Source organism: Spinacia oleracea, chromosome 6, assembly GCF_020520425.1.
Source record: "Spinacia oleracea cultivar Varoflay chromosome 6, BTI_SOV_V1, whole genome shotgun sequence".
Classification (NCBI taxonomy): Eukaryota; Viridiplantae; Streptophyta; class Magnoliopsida; order Caryophyllales; family Amaranthaceae; genus Spinacia; species Spinacia oleracea.
In genome coordinates this window covers 59,701,195-59,717,209 of record NC_079492.1, presented here as the reverse complement: position 1 = coordinate 59,717,209, position 16,015 = coordinate 59,701,195, and the positions used below count along the sequence as shown (strand labels likewise).

The following is a 16,015-nucleotide window of genomic DNA, read 5'->3' as shown; positions in this document are numbered from 1 at the left end:
TGGAAGACAGATTAGTGAGATTGGCTTCTCCAAAAAACATGACATCATCAGAAATTTCAACTTTTCCACCCCTAAAGGGAGTCCAGTTTTTAGTCAGGCATTGATTATGAATAGTTCTCGAGATATACTCCATACAACGAATAAAAAGGCAGGGGGAGAGAGGGTCTCCATACCTAAGGCCCCGGGAAGGCTTGAAAGATCTAGAAGGCTTGCCATTGATGATGATGAAATAAGAAACAATTGACACACAACACATAATCAATGAGATTGCGTCTTAATGAAAGTTAAAGAAGTGGAGGCAGTGGTTAATGAAAGGCCATTCAAGCCTATCGTAAGCTTTTTCTAGATCCAACATGATAGCAAAAAAACCCTTTTTAACCTTTTCTTTTATTCGTGGAACGAAGAATTTTGATTAGGGGGGATGATTGATTGAAGGTGAGGCCTAATACATTGGACAAGGATTTTAGAAACCACCTTGTACGACGTATTCAAAGGCTAATTGGGCGAAAACTCTGGACTTTAACTGGATTTTCAATTTTTGGAATGAGCACAATGTAGGCCAGGTTCATGGAAACAGGGACTGTTTTAGAAGAAAATATGGACTAGACATCCATGCAGCAATCAAGTCCAACAGTATCCCAAAGCCGTTGGAAGACATGGACATAAAAGCCGTCTAGGCCAGGGGCTTTGTTCGGACTAATGTAAACCATTGCCTCTTGAACCTAAAGATGGTAAGGAACATGGGAGAATTTGATTGAATTGGAGGGGGTGGCTTGGTCAAGAACAACACAATGGTCGGAAGTGAAGATCTTTTCAAAAAAATGAGGTAATATGATTTTTAATCACTACACCAAAAACATTAATTAACAGCGCCTAAATAACAGCGCTTATCAAAAAATGCTATTAATTACATCAAATAACAGCACTTTATTTTATATTGCCGTTAAAAGAAGTAATCTTAATTTACACCTTAATATATAAAATATACACGCTGTAGTTACTAATTAATTAGTACTGACTCATCTAAAAAGAGGAATTTATGGTCTTTCACCCAAAACAAAAACAAAAAAGCCTTGCCATTCTTCGACGCACGCCTAAACATTTTCCCACTTTCTCCATCTTGCTTCCTTCCTTCTTTCACGCACCACTACTTCCACAGCACTTAAGGATCGGTTTACCTGCAATCCCAATCTGAATTCAAAAGTTCAATACCGAATTCAAATGTTCAATCCCAATCCACTCAAAGCGAAATTTTTCCCAAATCCAAAATTAAAGATTTCCCTTCAATCCAAATCCAGATTTTTTTTTTGTGTTTTAGGTTCTTCTCCGGCAAACGTTTCTTGCGAGTTGGCGGCGACTTATTATCTGGTTGAATTATCAATTGTGAGTTACTTCTAAATTAGAATTCAATTGAGTCTTTCAAGATTTCGTTTGTAATGTTTTATACGTGGTTAGGTTTTTTGATTTCTCACCGATTGCATTCCCGTCTTTCCTGGTGAATCTCAGGTCAATAACTGAAGATTTTTTCTTTTGATTTAATTTTATTGGGTAACATTTCGAAAATTAGGGTTAATTTTATATGAATTTTTGTGCAATTAGGTGCAAATTGGTTCACATTCGGTCACGTTTGATTAACTTTTCGAAAATGGGGGAACACCATGTTCTCGGATTATCGACGAATCTGTTGCCCTGACCCTTTGGTTGATGCTCTGTGCAAGGGATACAGTGGAACAATCCTCGCTTATAGACGGGTTAGTTGTCCAATAATTGCAGCATAATTATTGGATTTTTGGTGTTTTGGATGAAATATGTTAACTGATTGTTATGTTTAATTTTAAAATTTTGGATACTTTATTGATTTTTGGTGTTGTGATAAGCTGAATGTTTAGTTGTAGACTTGTAATGAACTTCATAACTGTTGCAACTCCACATCTGGGTTCACAGATGTCATAGACAGGTGGATTCCTCAGCTAGACTTGCATAAGTATTTTTCCTCAAACTGTTATTTCTGATATGAATTTCTCAATTTTAGAGCGACTTAGATTGTAAAATTTGTGCCTGCTACTTGTCGCAGACAAGATGGATATATGTTCTACCTCTAGAAAGCTTGATTTTCAATTTTTAGTTCAGGAAATGCACACTCAAAGATCGCCAAACTTTAGTTCTAACCTTCCCTCTCCTGACACAAAGTCTTTTAGTAATCATATAAATGTCTAGGGAATCGATTTGACTAAAGAACGATATGATGCAAATGGTGGGAGACTGCAGTGGGGCTATATATTTCTGGTTTACTGGTGGCTGGCCTTATTTAAGAATGTTTAAGGAAGATAACCGTATAAAAAAGATATAGGAAATATTTTCAGAGACACCTGAGAAAAGAGCTGGGAAAGATGTTATGTCGTTTGAGTTGTGTTGCGCAAGATGTTAAGTGTACAGCTTTATGACAAGGACATAGACATTTCTTTAAATTATTGGACTCGTTTTCATTTCTGAGAGATGAACAGAAAGAGGCTAGCTTTTAGAGAAATCTGCTTATTGATTTAGTTGCTGATTCATTTATGTTAGTTACAGTTAAAGCTATTTGAGAGTTGAGATGGTTTTAAGAGAGAACAAGTAACTGTATCATTCTTACAGGTGGAGCTAAAATATTTAGTTCAGTCTGTCAAGAAGAAAATCAAGAATTATGAGCAATATTTAGTTCAGGCTTATTTTATTGTTCGATATGATGAAAAGAACCTTTATTAAATGACTCCTGAAGGGTTGAAAAGCTTATTGATTTAGTTGCAGATTCATTTCTGTCAGTTTTGGGATATAGTTAAAGCTATATTCCGTAAAACAAAAAAAATACACAACTCTCGAATTCTTGACGCCTTGATGGCTACCTCTAAAAAAGTAAAAATGTAGGGAGCATTGAGTGACTGGTCTGAAAAGACCTAGAGGATTATCAATATTTATTTCTGAGGTAACCCTCTAGAGCTTTCATAATAAATGTTGTTATACCAAACCCAGGTTCAATCATTATACTAGTTTTGACTTGGAGACCATGGAAACAATCCTTATTCCATATGAAATCAGACAGGTCCTCTTTCATTTATGCAAAGATCAGTTATACTGTTATAGCATCCTAGGGTCTCCACAAATTCTAGGCCTCCAAAGCCATGGAGTATTATGAGTTTCCTCTAAACCATTTAGATATACACCAGAAAAAATCAGTGCATATCTGTTTGTCATTACCTGTACCTATGTAAAGGCAGAGCTTAACATATTGAGAAGAAACTCGAGGAAAGTTGTACATAAACTATGTTGCTGTAACTTAGGAAAATGATCAGTAAAATGTGGCTAAGAAACAAATCCTTCTATTTCAGCAAAACCAAGACATATTTAGTTTTAAAAGCAAATTCTATGAAAGAAATTTTCTGGTTTCAAGATAAAATGACTTAAATGAGTATAGAAAGTTGATGTACTGTGTTAAGTTGTGTTAAGTTGAACTGCATAATAGTATAGCCTCTCCTTTGCACTTCCCAAACCCAATAAACGGAATTCAGCTTTGTGCAAAATGTAGTTAAGGTCTTAAGGAGTCTCTTCATTTTCGATTAAACTGTGTACTTATCCAAAAAATAATTATAGGACCAGATGTTACTGCAGTTATGGATTGGATCCTCTTGTCTGAAATTAGGTTATTTGCAATAGATGTGTTTACTATAGTGATGAATGGAGTTTCCTCCGCTAGATCTTGTGGTAAATTACGGAGTATTTAATACTTGCTTTACCTTACCGATATACGAAGTATGAGATAGTTGAACACTTGAAGTGACCGAGTTGCATATTTGCTTCACTCCCTCCCCACCTCCTGAAATTAGAAAGACACAAAAGAGACTAAAAATTTCTGAATATTCGTAATTCCTTTCATAATTCTTTTCTTCTACTTGACTTTTTTTTATTTATTATTATTATTATTATAATACAGATAGTCGCCAAAAGATGTGTAGCTTGAGTTGGTGTGTCCAACAAGAACTGCACCCTATAGACGGAAGATGGAACTACTATTGTGCATTAACAAACACGGCCATGCTAAACCAACATTCTCCCAATAATTGAAGCAAGGGACAAATTTCCGGAAAGTCGGGCAATGATCGCTGTAGAAGTAAGCTACTAACCCTGTTACAGCAGATATGATTTTGATTAGCATCCAGTAAATCCATAATCATTCTTGTGATAGTCGAACATCAGGTAGACAAATCAACTCAACAATCGCTTCATCCAAAACATCGAGCGCACCAGAACTGTGTAGGTTACAGTAAACAGGAGCAATCCTGTTTGCTGCAACATCAACCAATTCCCATTGAGAGAATTTAGCAGCAAGTTGGATTACTTCAATTTCCAAAATGGTGAGTCCAAGGAAGACGTGATCACGCTTGAACACACATTCTGAACATCATTCAAAAACCAGTGTTCAGCGAGGCAACAAAGTTCTATGTATGGTATCATAAAAGTATACGATGTTCTAATTTTAGTGTGTCGATTTGTAATTAAAAGAAGTACTATATGATACATATACTTGTTTTTCTATTGTACTTTTTCCTACTGTGTTGACGACATTGCATATGATTTAAAGTTAAGAGACACCGAGACGTTAATTTATATATAGAAATGAAATTGTATGTTATATGTATTCGATTTTTTACTATTTTTATGGGGAGCAACATATATTTATATATATATATTCAAATCTTACACTGGCTCTAAAATGGTTATTTTTATTACAGGTATTTAATAATTAAAAATTAAAACTAAAAAAGAGTTGTAAAAATTAAAAATCGTCTTTAATATCAACATTTTTTAGGTAAAAGTTACTAATTAATTTAAATTAAATTAGTTATTTGGTGCACAAAATTTCCCGCCATAACCAGAGCTTTAATAGCGTTTATATATTGAATGCTATTAAACGAGGCAATATTAACAACGCTTTTTAAAAGCGTTGTTATTCTTTTAACAGCACTACTATTTAACAGCGGTTTAAAAGCGTTGTCTTAAATTGAAAAAAGCGCTATTGAAAGGTTATTTTGGTGTAGTGAATATCCACAGCCACAGGAGTGATTAATTCCTGCCTCACCTCGTTTTTTTGGAAAATCTATCTTGTTCTGGTTTCTACGGATGATCGCAGAAAGATGAAATTTTTTGTATTACGATCACCGTTGAGTAACCAGTCAGAACGAGCCTTAGTAGCCCAATAAGCTTCTTCTTGGTCTAGGATTTTGTCAAGCTCTTTGGAGAGCGTGACATCCAGATCAAAAAGGAAAGCACTACTTGGGTTTTTTTCATGGGCTTTTTGGGCTCCTTTGATTCTAGCTAGGAGATTGGCATTGGTCTTAAAAATATCCCCAAAGGTAGTCTTTGCTCACTCTTTGAAGTCCAAAGCCAAAGGACCTAACCTAGCAAAAAAGGAATTATCACACGAAGCCCATTTACTAGCAAACCAATCATTAAAGTTCGGGTCCCAACACCAAAGACTCTCAAACTTAAACAAGTTGGGTTTGCTGACCGGAGCAAGAATTCGACTATTAAATAAAAGGGGGTTATGGTCAGAAGAAAGACGTTGAAGGTTTTGGACAGAAGAGTCCGGATTATTAGTGAGCCAACTCGGGGAAGCCCAAACTCTATCAAGCCTTTCAAATATGGTTTGGGATTTTCTTTTGTTGAACCAAGTAAATTTACTCCCTACAGCACCCAAATCGATTAGGTTGCAATCATTCATAGCATCTCTATAAGCACGCAGTTTATACTCTTTTGGAGGATTACCCCCCCTCCCCCACTTCTCACACGGGGAGGTAATCTCATTGAAGTCACCCAAAACTAACCAAGGCAGAGAAATAGTATTTGCAAACACTTTCAAACTCTCCCATAAATCTATCCTACCTTTAAATTTGGTATGAGCATAAATAGCTGAAATACAAAAAGGGGGTGAATTTTTTACTTGAACAACAACATGAAGTGCCTTCGACTCCTTTACAACTACGGAGAGGGAGATTCATTTCCCATTCCACAGAATCAAGATGCCTCCGGCGAAGCCCACGGGATCCACCTCCTGGAACGAATCATACGGCGGGCCTTTAATTGATTTCACAACCCCATCCTTGTTCACCCTAGTCTCTATGAGGATAATCATATCCGGGTTATGATCACGAATAAACTGGTTAATGTGTCTTCGGAATCCTTTTCGAACGTTGCCCCTAGTGTTCCATAGGAGGATTATAATTTTGGTTTTGATTGTGGGTAGGTCCGCCAACTCCGATAAGACTACCATTGGGGTTTTTTTGTTCATGGTGACAAAGGTTCTTGAGTTGGTGTTGTACATGAGTTCCTCGTTTACCCGAATTTTCATTACCGAGATGTGTTCCACCCCCTTGTCCGCCCACGGTTTCTGGGCCTTTCCCCACGCACTCAAGAGCTGAAATTGTTAGGCTTGTGTGGACAACTGCATTACCTTGACGTTGTCGGAGCCTCCTATTGCTTGTACCGTTAGCCAGTGTAATTCAGAGAATATTTCTTTCTTGCGGAAGTACGGGAGCCGGGTCTGCCAGAAACTGTAACTGCCATAGAAGGGCTTGTTGACTGTGGGTCAGTTCTATATGTTCTACCAACCATTTAAGGAGGATCCCCACCACCTGTGAGAGGGCTGACACATCAGACAGAAATGAAATGTGGGCCGGAACCACTTCCATCGGAAAGTCCGGATCCACCATGGACAGGTTCTTGAAGAGGGATGGTTTGATTTCCGGTTTCAGCCTGAGGCTTCGGATTATCCATTTCGTAACCCTTATCCACTCCCCTTTGTGAAAGATTTCGACTAAGAACGAGGTCTAGTTTACCCACATCTCCGAAAAGGTGAGGGTTGGGGAGGAGAGGACGAGGATGCTTCTGGCCTGCGATGCGATAATCTGAATTGGGTTGGGAAATTTTACTGGAGGCATTATGAATCCCAGGTTGAAACTGGGATCATAGAGGTAAATAGCTAGTGCCGGATCTTTCTCCGCCGGTGGAATCCAGGCTGCCATGGAGGGCGTTTGGGGGTAGAAGGTTGGAGGGTATTTTTTGGTAGAGAGAGAGGGTGATGGTTTCCTGGTTGAACTAGTGTTTGGATTGAAAGGTAAGATGGAAAGTTGAGTGGAGGGTTAATTGCGGTAGGTTAAAAAAAGTTTTGTTTGTTTTTTTGATAGATGAACGATCAGGATGAAGTTGGGCCTTAGGTATGGTATGGTTACTAGTGTAACACCCCATATTTTTTGTCCTTTATAAAAATAATATTAATAAAAATAAAAGTATCTCTTAATAAAAATAAATTTTTATAACCAATTTTATTATTGTTGTTTTACATTCATTAGTTGTGTATTCTCGGACGGACAAATTTATACGTTACGATATTATTTAATTTAAACACTTTTAATAAAAATATCAATTCTAAACTTTCATTTTAGGCGTGTTGAGATTTAGTCTTGCCCTTTCATATTTCATGTCAAGTGTGAATAATATGTATTTAATTCTCACCTTTGTGCTTGAATGTTATGATTTCACCTCTTCAGTTGTAATTAAGTGGTCATTCTTATGAAATATGACCCATCTATTATGTTACTTGTTACCGAAGCGTTTTATAGACAAACTATTCATCATTTATTTATCATTTGTTAAATTAAAATTCATTAATGAAACCCTTCCTTTGGTTTTCATACAATACTGGCTGTTTCACTTTAAAGCCAAGCAAACACCTTAGGGTTTATTATTTACTTTGGTTTCATATCTCTCTCCCTCCTTTCATGTCTTTTTATACAACCTCCTTGATTCATCTAATCGGAGATCGAATATCATTCATCTTCATTGTTCCTAATTCTAGTGAGTATATTATTTCCCTTTCGCTAATTCTATTATAGTTTCGCTCTTGTTGATGCGCCGATTACAAGGCAGCAGCAACATAAGCCCTAGCCACAAGTACGGTCAAAGAGGCAGAAACATATCAAGGGGCGTATCGGCATTCATCCGTGAGGCATAATACGATCTTTATAGTACTCTCATACACGATCAAGGTAACTAGCGGTTTTCCCTGATTTTAGGTTGATCTTATAAATACTTTCGATAGGGGATTAGAGTAAATTGTGTTTTATGCAATTATGTGTTCGTAGAGTCATATTTAAGGTTATGTTGCTCTATAAGATGGCTTTGATTTCATCTTAGTTTATCATGACTAATTGTTTTTATCATCATGTTGCGTGTGTGTAGGGGAATACATATAAAAATAATAACATGTGCGGAAACAATCCCCAAAGCCAGGAAGCATGTATATATAAAGCATAGATTAAGCATACTTACGTTTGAAGCGTGTTTTTCCACAAATTGTCAATGAACACGAACTTAGAACTCCACTTTTCGTTCCTCTGCTTGCTTCACCGACACGATCAGATCCGTCTTGATTATCGTAGCTTAGACAATCGATCAAGATACTTTGCTTTTGGGAAGAACTCACTTTGGAGGCACAGAGAGAATTAGGGTTCTCTATATCTCTAGGGTTTGAGTGTGTATGAATTATAATGTTGGAAAAAGGGTTATAAGGTTATTAACATAACCTTACTAACCGACCAAGACACAAGGGGCAAGGCCGGCCAGCAAGCTCGCGCACACGAGCACAGCGCGCTGGGCCGTGGGCCACGCTGCTGTTGCTGTGTCGCTGCTTCGGCCCGCGCGCACACACGCGCAGCTCACTCGGCCATGGGCCAGCGCTGCCGTGTTGTTGCGGCCTTGCTTGCGCGCCCAGCGCCCATGGGCCTTGAGTGCTTCGCGCACTTGGCTCATGGGATGCTCCTCGTAGTCGCGACTTAATATCGTTCTGGATATTATTTATCGTTTCGTATACGACGAATCACCGTCGTACGATACGATTTATTCGTGTCGCCTAGCTTACGAATATTCGCGATACGATATACGATTCCGATGCAAGGTCGTATCGTATAATACGTTTTCCAACTAATTCCCGAAAAGCTATTAAATGAATTTCCGATTCATTTAATCCGGTGATATGTTACGTGTCATTGGTGTGACCTTGTAGGTTCAGTCAAGAGTAAGCTGTGAGTTTAATATTCATTAGAACTCACTGATCGGAAGCATTGCTCCAGCTAGCTGTTCCGATCACTTGATCTCACTGAATTAATTGTTCGCAATTAATCTGAACTTTGGTATTAGACTTAATGCACCTTGGGTGAAGGAAATATTTCCTTCAGTGTGATCGTGGACCGTGTGGTGATGTCTGCCTGGGTGTTTGTGATTGTTGCTTGTATGTGTATGCCGCAAACTTAACGAGTGTGTCGATATGCAATATGGATGGTGGTATGTAGTGGTTCCTGTCGTACTTGTTCACCTGAGTGGGTTGCGGTTTGGGATCGGTTTGTTTATCTATGAAGTACGTGATGTTAGGAAGCAAAGTGTACACGAGTCAACTTGAGTGAGTTGTGTTGATGTACTTTTTTTTTTGGTGCTAAATTGGTTTATAATAGGAGTATTCCTAAACGTTATACTCACGTATACTAGTGACCCTTAATGGGCATTCTTTTTCAGTAAAGTTATAGTTTTTTTTTTGCTAGGCAAGCAAGATCGAATAATATTAAGATCAAAACAACTTTACAATCTAAGCTAACTCAGAGATGAAACAAACCAACTAGGTTGGACCATTCCATCAAAGAGCTAGAAAACAAACTGAACAAGATTACAGAGAAGCAAACCACAAGCTATCTCTCCTAGTTACATTTTTAGGCATAACAAACAAGATTCGATCTCTAACATTGTGCTTAATCCTAGTTACCAAATTCTGCACAGTTGGGAATGAAGCATTCCAAAAACTACTATTCCTGCTGGACCAAACAGAATAGACAGCAGCAGCTAGCATTGCAAAGCTAACTTGCTTCCTGAACTTGGACATTCTGCCATAGGTAATAAACCTCATCAGCTGTTTTAGATTACTTGTAGAATAAGGAATTCCCAACCAACTTTTGAGAGCACTAATGCACCTACTGCTGTAAGGACAAGCAAAGAACAAGTGCTTATGATCTTCATCAGCTATTCCACAAACCAAACAAGTTGCAGTGTTGCTAACTCCAAATCTTGCCAATTTTGCAGTGGTTTGAAGCCTACCCTGCACTGCTAACCAGCATATAAATCTATGCTTAGGGATATTCAGTCTATTCCACACCATGTTATCCCAATGTATCACAGGTTTAGGTCCAACAATCTTCTCATACACTGTTTTCACAGAATAATGAGGCATAGCAGCTAACTCAGCCTGAGTATACACTACCTTCAATTTCTCTTTTATGGCACATATCTTCTTCCAATACCAGCTAGCAGAGGCTGCAGGCATGTAATTCCACCAATCCCCATCTTTAATGTACACAGCATGGACCCATTTGATCCAAACATTATCCTGCTTGGATGCAATGGCCCAAACATACTTCCCAATGCTTGCAATATTCCAACTGATGACATCTCTGAAGCCAAGACCACCTTGCTTTTTATCACAACAGGAACTATCCCAAGAAATTTTGCTGTTTTTCTGACTATATGCCTGTCCACTCCAAAGGAAGGACCTACAAATCTTAGTGACATCATGGAAAACTTTCTTAGGCAGAATAAACACTTGAGCCCAGTACATATGTATACTCATTAAGACAGAGTTGATGAGTTGCATTCTTGCTGTATAGGAGAGATTCCTTGAACTCCAGACTTTAATCCTAGCAATCATCTTATCCACAAGAACATCACATTGGGCAGCAGAGATTCTTTTAGCACAGATGGGAACACCCAGATATTTAAATGGCAGCTCACTCCTAGTAAAACCAGAAACATTGACAATTCTGGAAACATCATACTCAGCCATACCACAGCAATAAATAGCTGACTTCTGCTTGTTGGCTAAGAGACCAGAGGAAACTGAGAACAACTCAAAAGCTTGCAACAAAAGATACACAGAAGAAAATTCACCTTTGCTACACAAGATGAGATCATCAGCAAAGCATAAGTGAGTAAGCTTCAGTTCTTTGCATCTAGGGTGAAACTGAAATGAGCTAGATTGCTCATTTTATGGAGAATTCTAGAGAGATACTCCGTACAGATCACAAACAAGAGGGGAGACATGGGATCACCCTGTCTTAATCCCCTTTTTGACTTGAAGAAACCATGCATAGTCCCATTGAGCATCAAAGAAAATTTAGGAGTAGTCACACACTCCATAACAAGTGTCACAAAGCTCCAGGGAAGCCCAATTGAACCAACATTTCTTGTAGGAAATCCCAATCTACTGTGTCATAGGTTTTTTGAAGATCAATCTTCATCATACAACTTGGTTTAGCACTCTTCCTACCATACTGCTTCACCAAATCATGAACCACCATGATATTGTGCACTATATATCTACCATGGACAAACCCCCCTTGATTCTCAATGATTAAGTCTGGTAGCACTTGCCTCAATCTACTACAAATCACCTTAGTGATACACTTGTACAGAGTGTTGCAACAGGAAATAGGTCTAAACTCACTCACATTCTTTGGACACTTAGTCTTAGGAATGAGAGTGATGACTGTGTGATTAAGCTCCTTTAACAGTTTGCCATTTTGCAGAACATCCAACACAGCACTGATAACATCTGCACCAACAATGCTCCAAGCATCTTTATATAAATAAGAACCATAACCATCAGGTCCTGGTGCCTTCCTACCAGGAATAGAAAACAAAGCCTTCTTTACTTCAGCAGCTGTATATGGAGCATTAAGAATATCTCTATGAGCATCAGTAATCAAAGGGCCAGCTTGCACAATGTGACTAAGAACTGGTCTTCTACCAGTGTGAGTAGAACCCAACAAAGTTGTATAGTAGTCCAAGAAAGCTTGAGAGATATCTGCAGGGTTGTCTTTCCAAATCCCATCCATGCCATAGATACTATAAACCTGGTTATGAGTGTTCCTAGCTTTGATACTCTGATGGAAAAGGGAGGTATTTTCATCACCATCCTTAAGCCAAGTAGCCTTTGCCTTTTGTTTCAAAAACTCCAGATAAGCTTGATGCTTAACTTTGTAATTCTGAACTGCAATGAGCTCTGCATCTGCAAGTGACAGATCAGCAGGATCAAGATGCATTACTGTCTGAGCTGCAACCATGTCATGGTATGCTTGAAGGTCAGAAGCTTGAATATCAGAAAATCCCCTCCTATTCCACTCTTTAAGAGCCAATTTCACCTTCTTAAGCTTGTGAACAACACCAAACATCTTGCTCCCTTGAACTGTACCAGTCCATTGTTCTTGGATAAGAGTCATGAATTGAGGAGCAGCTTTCCACATTGTAAAATACTTGAAAGGTTTTTTCCCTCCTGTATCCCTAGGATAAACAGTTAATAAACCAGGAGAGTGATCAAAGCAACCTTCATTCATAAAACATACTTCAGCTGAACTATAGACACTTAACCATTTGGGATTAGCCATAATTCTATCAATTTTAGAGAAAACCCTAGCTGGCCCATGCTGCTTGTTATTCCAAGTGTAAAAGTTACCTACACTTTTAATATCCTCCATATTACAGGAGTGCATACACTCACAGATATCCACTATTTCAGCATTCCTGACAGGGGATCCAATTCTCTCATCAGTGTTCATAACACAATTGAAATCTCCACACAAAATCCAAGCATCCTGTGTGTTTAAAGATTTCAAATCTTTCCACAACACTTCTCTATTACAACTGTCATTGAAGGCATAAATGAAAGTACAGAAGAAACTAGGCATACCACTCACTGGTTGAATGAAACAATGCATGAACTAACTAGAAGCTGCTAGGATATTCACAGAAAAACTTCCTGGATTCCAAGCAATGATTATTCTACCCCCATTATGATAACTTGCATTACTAGAAAAACACCAGTTTGGAAAAACTTTTTGGTACAGCTTCCCTAAATTAGAAAGCTTAACCTTATGCTCTAGGAGACCAACTAGCCCCACATGATATTTGTGAAGAAAATGCTTCACATTGTCCTGTTTCTGAGCTAGATTGATACCCCTAACATTCCATGATAAAATTCCATCCATAAGATTTTGAAGAGTTCCCTCTTCCTGTGCTTCCCCCCTCAATATCATCTCCCCTATCCAGCTCAGCAGTACTACAAGCACTATGAACACCTTCATCATTCAGCATCTGGAAAGGATTATCAACTGGTGTTGGCACCAAGCTAGTAGGTCTAACCCTGATTGGTCTAAGAGTTCTTTGGAACCCCTCCCGATCCACCTCTGGTTCCACTACCTCTGTGTGACTTGGAGCTTGTTGTTTTTTCTGCACCCAAATTCTCTTGGATTTCCCCTTCTTACACTCAGCAGCTAAGTGTCCAACTAACTTGCAATTATCACAAATAGTTAGCTTCCATTCATAAGTGATAGGGACCTGAACCAGCTCACCATGCTCATTCATAAAAGTTACTTGATCAGGAAGTTTTTGTGTGAGTGGCATGTCAACCAACACTCTAGCATATTGCAATTTATCCCTACTCACAGTGGCTGCATCCCTCTTAATTGGTTTGCCTAGTTGACTCACAAATTTGAAAAGAGATTTTTCACCCCAATACTTAAAATTCAGACACAACTGAATCCAAATGGGGACAAATTTGATCTCTTCCTTCTCCATATCCATATCAACACTCCAGGGCTTCACTACCATTGGTTTATTGTCAAAGAAAAAATGGCCAGTGGTGACCTTATCCCTCATATCCATGGTCAGAAACCTCACCAAGTAGATCCCCTTCTTCACCAACACCACCTTATCAACATTAATTTTTTTCCAGATTCTCCTAATAAACCCTTCCATGACATGTATTGGGGGATTAGCACCAACAACATAGCAGATAATGGAAGAGTTCCAGAAATCCACCTCATCCTGTATATCATCAAAATCAATCTGTACTTGGCTAAAAACAGGATTTGGTTCAATTGGATCAAATGATCTAAGATCATCATCATCAGTATCAGCATGTTCAGTCATAACATCATCAAATTGTTACAATATTGGAATAGAAATCATACCAATATCAACATTAGATGGAGTATTATTCACCTTGTTAGTTGATCGATGAACAGATTGCATCCATTCATTGAATGAATGCCTGAGCTCAGAACGCGCCTGGAGATGTTGCAACCCAGATTTTGGGGTGAGAATCTCATTTTCTATCGTCAAATCCAGTGGTTCAACCCCTAAAACCTCTTCAATCGATCGAGTCTTAAGGGCCTGAGAATCAGATGAAGGTCCTCGTGGTTTCTGTTTTGCATTGCCATGCTTACTTGCCTGCGATTTACCCCCAGATTTCCTTGCCATGGCGCAGTGCACAATGAGGAACCATGCACTGAAGGGAAACTTGGGGAAAAAGGAAGGTTTTCTCTCGCTTCTCTCTAGAGCTTTCTCTCTCTTTCTGATTAAAGTTATAGTTTTTGTTAATTAATTTACTTAGAAACTTTATTGTACTTATTATTGTCACTTGGATGAGTAGTAATTTAGTACGACCGTCTCACTAGTATAAATTCTTGTGGAATATATATGGAACACTTTTTTTTGTGACCCTTTTAAATTGTTGATAACTATTTCCTAATGAGCGATCGATTCGCTTATTTGAATTTATATATATGGGAAACGGAATCCCGGAGTTTAAGTCATTAGTTTAAGACTATGATTACTCCAAATTTCTAATGCTGGGGTTTCTTATATGATTGCTTGAACTTAACGATTTATTCGATTTAATTGTTTTCTAGAGGCTAAGATATCCGTAGGGACGACATGGTCCCCGGAGATGAGCACGCCAAGCCCGGACGTCATGGTCCAATGGGTTACTCTCGGGTAGCATGATACGGAGTTCGTTTGGTTAGAGTTCTTGTAGGATTTAGAGTGCGCAGAAGCAATAAATTCAACCAAAGATTAAGAGAAATTAATAAAGATGATAAAATTATACTAGCGAAAGATGCAATATTAATTCCACAAATATGAAATGGGAATGTTAATGAATAAGGTGAGAATAATATACAATGTTTATTGTTGTAGTAAATTTAATCTAAACAAACACTAAGCTATTTATAATAGAATAACAATGATAAAAACAACATAGCTAATTATAGGAATGGTTAAGCACACATTCCTCACGCAAAAGTAGATAATTCACATAATGTGAATTGTGATAAATAGTAAACTACTTTACTATGTTTAGTAAATGGTGAGACATTATTTTCCCACAAATCTCCACCTTGGCTCGCCATATCACCGGGTGATTCAAGCTAAGTTAAGGCAATGATCAAACTTAGCTGTGGGAAGTGGTTTGGTAAGCATATCAGCAGGATTATCGCTTGTATGAATCTTTTCGACAACAAATTCTCCTGTGGCAACAATATCTTTTATGAAATGGTGCTTGATATCAATATGCTTGGTCTTTGAATGATGTTTACTAGTCTTAGTCAAGTGGACAACACTTTGACTGTCGCAAAACACGACAAGAATATCTTGTTGTAAACCAAGTTCATACACCAAACCTCGGAGCCATATAGCCTCTTTCATACCTTCAGTGGCAGCAATATATTCTGCTTCAGTTGTAGACAAAGCCGCAATATCTTGAAGTGAAGAATACCAACTAATACCAGAGCCACAAAGTGTAAAAATATAAGATGAGAGTGATCTTCTCCGATCTAAATAACCACCATAGTCAGCATCCACATAACCAACTACACCCCCGAGATCAGCTCTTCCTTTATCAAATATCAAACCAATACACAAGAACCCTTAAGGTATCGAAGTATCCATTTTACAGCTTCCCAATGTTGTTTGCCTGGATTGTGCATGAACCGACTAACAACACTTACTGCATAAGCCAAATCTGGTCGAGTACACACCATGGCGTACATTAAACTTCCAACTGCATTAGAATAAGGAACATGAATCATGCGCCTTTTGTCTTCGTCTA

The 16,015-nt window shown here is 38.3% G+C and overlaps 1 protein-coding gene and 1 long non-coding RNA gene across 3 annotated transcripts; one reads left to right on the top strand and one right to left on the bottom strand.

Annotated features, from left to right (window-relative positions):
- Positions 1-1,245: 1,245 nt before the first annotated feature.
- Positions 1,246-4,625, top strand: LOC110787337 (uncharacterized). 2 transcript variants are annotated; one of them, XR_002533086.2, is made up of 5 exons: positions 1,246-1,383; positions 1,456-1,506; positions 1,600-1,751; positions 3,968-4,144; positions 4,220-4,625. It is a non-coding gene; the product is annotated as an uncharacterized lncRNA (long non-coding RNA). The 2 variants fall into 2 exon arrangements; XR_002533087.2 differs by lacking the exon at positions 1,456-1,506.
- Positions 4,626-13,086: 8,461 nt separating this feature from the next.
- On the bottom strand, positions 13,087-14,058 carry LOC130463192 (uncharacterized). Its single transcript, XM_056832248.1, has one exon. It carries the CDS (start codon positions 14,056-14,058, stop codon positions 13,087-13,089), a length of 972 nt encoding a protein of 323 aa, XP_056688226.1.
- Between the last annotated feature and the right edge of the window lie 1,957 nt (positions 14,059-16,015).